This window comes from Schistocerca serialis, chromosome 5, assembly GCF_023864345.2.
Source record: "Schistocerca serialis cubense isolate TAMUIC-IGC-003099 chromosome 5, iqSchSeri2.2, whole genome shotgun sequence".
In the NCBI taxonomy this organism is placed as follows: Eukaryota; Metazoa; Arthropoda; class Insecta; order Orthoptera; family Acrididae; genus Schistocerca; species Schistocerca serialis.
In genome coordinates this window covers 570,488,463-570,493,420 of record NC_064642.1, presented here as the reverse complement: position 1 = coordinate 570,493,420, position 4,958 = coordinate 570,488,463, and the positions used below count along the sequence as shown (strand labels likewise).

The 4,958-nt window shown below is 43.7% G+C and overlaps 1 protein-coding gene across 4 annotated transcripts in view; it reads left to right on the top strand.

The window, feature by feature from the left end:
* The first annotated feature begins 57 nt into the window (after positions 1–57).
* LOC126482293 (CDAN1-interacting nuclease 1) overlaps positions 58–4,958 on the top strand; it is a 169,149-nt gene continuing 164,248 nt past the window's right edge. For all 4 annotated transcript variants that reach the window (XM_050106296.1, XM_050106295.1, XM_050106298.1 and 1 more), the window contains exon 1: positions 58–249. In XM_050106296.1, coding sequence (XP_049962253.1) covers positions 140–249 — 110 coding nt within the window. In that variant the 5' untranslated portion in view covers positions 58–139. The remainder of the gene's footprint in view (positions 250–4,958) is intronic.

Below are 4,958 nucleotides of genomic sequence, written 5' to 3'. Positions count from 1 at the left end.
CAGCACACCTACAACTTTGTTTTCATCACTGGGAGACAGTAGAGCAACGAAGTTGCATTGTCGTTCTGGGCCGGTGATGGAAGCGTGTTTACATGGTTCGCTGTTTGTGTTTATAGTGTAGTAATATTGGGGCAGGAAAATGAAACTTGAAATTTATAACGAAATAATTAGTATTATAAGGGAGTATGATGGGGCTAAGGTATGCCCGTGGCGGGAAGTGGATTCTATTCTTAAACAACGATTTCCAGAGTAAGTTACTGTCAGTTCTGTAATTTTCATCGTAAAAAGCTTTTAGACTCATATACACCGCATAAAAGTAAAGGACTCCTCCTTCTGTTGCTGACTAAGTGGCTCACACACGAAACCAAACAGTGGCCTTAGACGATGTGGAAAAATAAATAAATTAATTAAAAAAAAAAAAAAATTGCTGGTTCCTTGATACTACGCATTTTTCCGTTGCAGCTGCGGTAAGGTGTGTTATTACTGGGAAATTCGCTAGGTGCAAACTGTGTTTTCAGAGGGCAGAAAAAAGCAATCGGATGGATTCAAGGATTGAGTCCGAGAGAGTCCTGTAAGAAACATTTTAGTCGTCTCAGTGTAACGACAGTCGCAAGTTTCTCTGTGTATAGTTGCTTCATGTGTCTCAAAGAAAATATACAGAAAATTTATCCCGAAAATTAAAGTACATTTAGACAAGAAACAATTGTATGTTAAACCTGTCATTTTGAATATCGTCACTGACCCCTAGTAATTCCAAACACCTTAGTCTTAAGATATATGATAAACTGCCACAATCAGCAAAAATACTCTCTCTAAGTAAATTTAGGATAGTATTAGAGTTTTGGTTTAAAAATAGGGTATACTATTCTGTGGAGGAATACCTTGGTACCAACTTGAGGGACGAAACCCTAATTACTACAAAGTGAAGAGTATCATAGCTGTATAGTTACTCAAGTCATATATGTAATCATAATTCACTTATTTATATTACATATAAAATGTAGCTATACCACAGATAGCTAATGTGAAACTGGAAGAAAGTGTGTGTAGGCTACTTCTGTAATCAAAATGCAGGTATGTAGTAAGATATATTAATAAAATGTAAATTATCATTATTTCATAAGTGCCTTAAAATTATGTATTTAACTAAAAAGTACAGGCACATGTATAATTTTTGGGTTGTCGTGCCCACTCGTCTCTTATAGGGTGCTTAAAGGATGCTGCTTTCTCAGATAGCTAAACAGCAATTCAAGAAACTCACATTAATGGTTTTTATTACAATGAAGTAGATTGACAATAAGTAGCTTTGGGTCTCAAGTAATTGACAACATGAAAATGGTCAATGTCCTTCAAGGTATACAATGTCTGTCCAAATAATTCACACAAGTTCATGTGGCTCACAAGTAATGGCTCTTCTAGTGCCTCTCCTCTAGTGGGTGGTTTCTAGTCTGCATCTGTTAGTGCCAGTCTGCTAGTGCGCATCTTCTACTGTCTGGCCGAGGCTGGCAGGAGTGGTGCTTATAGTCTCTTCGGATAGAGTCCACTCCTGTTGTGGTGCAGTCCTAGTCAGTGTACTATTGGCTGACGTCGTCTCACAGTCTTCTCTGCTCTTGGGTTCTTCATCATCGTGCCAGCACTTGTCATTACGCCGGAACACTCCGCCCATGAAAGTGACAGAATGTCGTCACGTAGGGAGTGCGACCACAGCGGGGGAGGCAGGAGTGTGAGCGCATCGCAGGACTGAAAGGTGTGGCTGCAGGGGACGTCAAGTTTCTGGTCGTACCCTGCCATCCGGTCTTCGCTCTGGCAGAAATGTCCCCTGGGAATCAACCATAACGGTACACGTCCACCTCCTGACACCATAAACCAGATGAAGAAGGCGGTGACTGCAGCAGTGTGGGTGGGTCCAGCTCCATCGGTAGGATGAGAGGAGGCGAAAGCTCCATTTCCATGGGGTCATCCTGCAGTGTCATGATGACACCCTCTGGTGGTTGCTGTGGGTACACTGTCCTCTGGATCCGTGAATCTGGGGGAAGAGCCACCGAAAGATCATCTTGCACATGATGGAGGCGAAGTTGATTTTGATGTCAGCAAGCCATCTGGACCTGAAATAAGAAACATTCAAGTGCCAAGTCGACAGACGATCTCGCCTCATGCCCATCATCTGCTGTCGCTAAAAACCTATAAAAGACAATATAATGCAGTGCGAAGTGCTACTTGCGGCATTTCTTTGGCACTGGATGCTGAGGAGGGTGGAGCTGTTAGACCTGTGTCCGATGGCGGTGGCTGTGAAGCAATTCCGCTGGTGATGGTCCATCTCATGGGTGCAAACGATAGGAGGTGAGAAACAGTTGCAAAGCTTGATCCATGGTGTGTGCAGAGCGAAGTTTTGCCATCTGCTGCTTGAAGATTCTGACAAAATGTTCCGCTTCACTATTTGGCTGCGAATGGAATAGTGCACTGCTTAGATGCTGTATGGCATTGCGTTCACAGAAAGTTTCAAATTCATTTGATGTGAACTGAGGTCGTTGACTGCCACTATAACTTCAGGTAAACCTTCAAGGCAAAAAATAGAGGACAACACCTGAATTGTGCTACGTGATGTCATCGATTTCGTTGGCACAGCAAAAAGAAACTTGCTATACAAGTCAACCCCAATCAACCAACTAGTGTTCCAAAAAAGTCCTGCAAAGTCTATGTGCACATATTGCCATGACTCCTTACCCTCTTCCTTAAAACCCACATCCTTTTGTCTTTCCCTCTCCTTCCCTCTTTCCTGATGAGGCAACAGTTTGTTGCAAAAGCTTGAATTTCATGTGTATGTTTGTGTTTGTTTGTGTGTCTATCAACCTGCCAGCACTTTCGTTCGGTAAGTCACATCATCTGTGTTTTTAGATATATTGCCATGGTAATTGTGACTTGGGCCAAGGAGATAATTTTTGTGCTGACACGGACTGATTTTCCACACATGCGTGACACTGTGATGTCATCTCTTCTATTTGGGTGTCCATACCCTGCCAAGTACAGTGTCGATATGGTAACTGTTTCGTACGAACAATCCCCCCAATATCCTTGGTGAAGTAACTGCAACACTTCATTTTGCAAAGCTGTAGGGATCAACACACAAGACAGTCCACTGTCATTTTGTACAAGAACCACATCGAGGCTATGCCGATGGGCAAAGTATCGGCGCACTACAGAGTTCTTTATGCTGTGCAAGGAATGAGGCCAAGATGTATTTTAGAAAATGTTCAAATCTGAATCAGCTTCTGTGACCTGTGCAATTTTCCTGTAGTTCAGCGGAAAAGATTGAAGCAATACAGAATCATGAGCATCAATGTAACAAGAAGATGCAGCAAAAGCGTCAATGTGTGTGTTGGGCCAATCAGAAGATGTGGAAGTGCGTCCGCATTACCATGTTCAGCTGTCAGACGATACACAATCTCGTACTGGTATTGAGACAACAAAGCCCATCTTTGCAATTTGTTGGCAGTTTGTACAGGAACCAGTTTCGTTGGATTAAACAAGGACTGAAAAGGCTTGTGATCCATTACTAAGTAGAATTTTCTGCCATGCAAATAGTGGTGGAGGGTCGACCAAAGGGTCCAATCCCATCCGTCGGATTTGACCAGCGACGTAAGGCTATTGTGGTGTGTGACATCATAGTGGTGTGGAGTTTGGTTTGTGAGTGTGGCATGTTTGTAGGTGTCATTATGTTGCGGTTCGTGGTGCCCTCTGGTGATGTGTTAGGGGTTTCCTGTTGTGTGGTGTAATGGGTTCAGTTTGGTCTTACTGATTATAGTGGCTGGTTCACGTTTTGGCTATGTTTCGAGTGGAACTGGTTTAGTGAGTTAATGATTTAGTGGTTTTGTGTGAAAGTTATTGTAATGCTGTTCACTGTTGGTCATCTGTTAACGTGAGTAGGCCTAAATGAATTTGTTGTTGGTCTTGTTAGGTATGTATATGACCGATAAAATAAATAGTGTGCAACTCCATGCTATGATGGGCACGACTTAGTTGGAGCTGATCAAATTTCTACAGCTTTTTGGGTTGATTGCGGAGGTGGTCAAGTGTGCTGTTTGTGGGAAGGAAATGACGTTGGCAAAAGTTTCGGCGTCTCGGACCAGGGATGGTTATATGTGGCGGTGCCATAGGGATAACCTATGGCGCTCCATACGTCGCAGTACCTGGTTTGAATAGTCTAGGTTGGGAATGCGCAAGATTATGTTGTTGATGTATTACTTTTATTATAGATCCTCTCAAAGTTTTTGCACGCATGAGACTGGCGTGAGTGAGAGGAGTGTGCTTGGCTGGTTTTCGTTTTGCTATGAAGTATGTTCTGAGTTTATTAAGTACAGGGGTAAGTTGGGTGGGCCTGGGGTTGTGGTGGAGGTGGACGAGTCGCAGTTTGGGAAAAGGAAGTATGGGAGGGGTAAGTCTGTGGTTGGTCTCTGGGTGTGGGGGGCTGTTTTACCGGGGGGGGGGGGGGGGGGGGGGGGGGGGGTGTTCGGAATGTGTTTTCAGGGTTGTGGTCTAAGGCGTGACTAGTGGGGTTAATTGAGGAGTTTATAGAACCAGGTTCCACTTTAGTTTCTGATGCTTTTTCTTCTTATAGGGGGGTTGGGTGAGATGGGGTACAATCATTTAGTTGTTAACCACAGTTTAGAGTTTAAAAATTATGAGACGGGGACTTGTATGAATACTATAGAGGGGATGTGTGAGGCCGTTAAGTCAGTTCTTGGGAAGGGGAAGAGGCGTTCTTCCAACCCTCAGTCTCATTTAGATGAGTACTGTCGGTGGAAGAGTGTCCCTGAGGGCTATTGGTTTTTTTTTTTAAGGGCTATTAATAAGATGTACAGGCCGAAGGTGGTTAGGGTGATTTGGGTGGGTGGCTGTGGAAGGGGGGGTGGTTTAGTTGCTGATACTGTTTGTAGGGGGGGGGGGGTTGGTTTGTTATT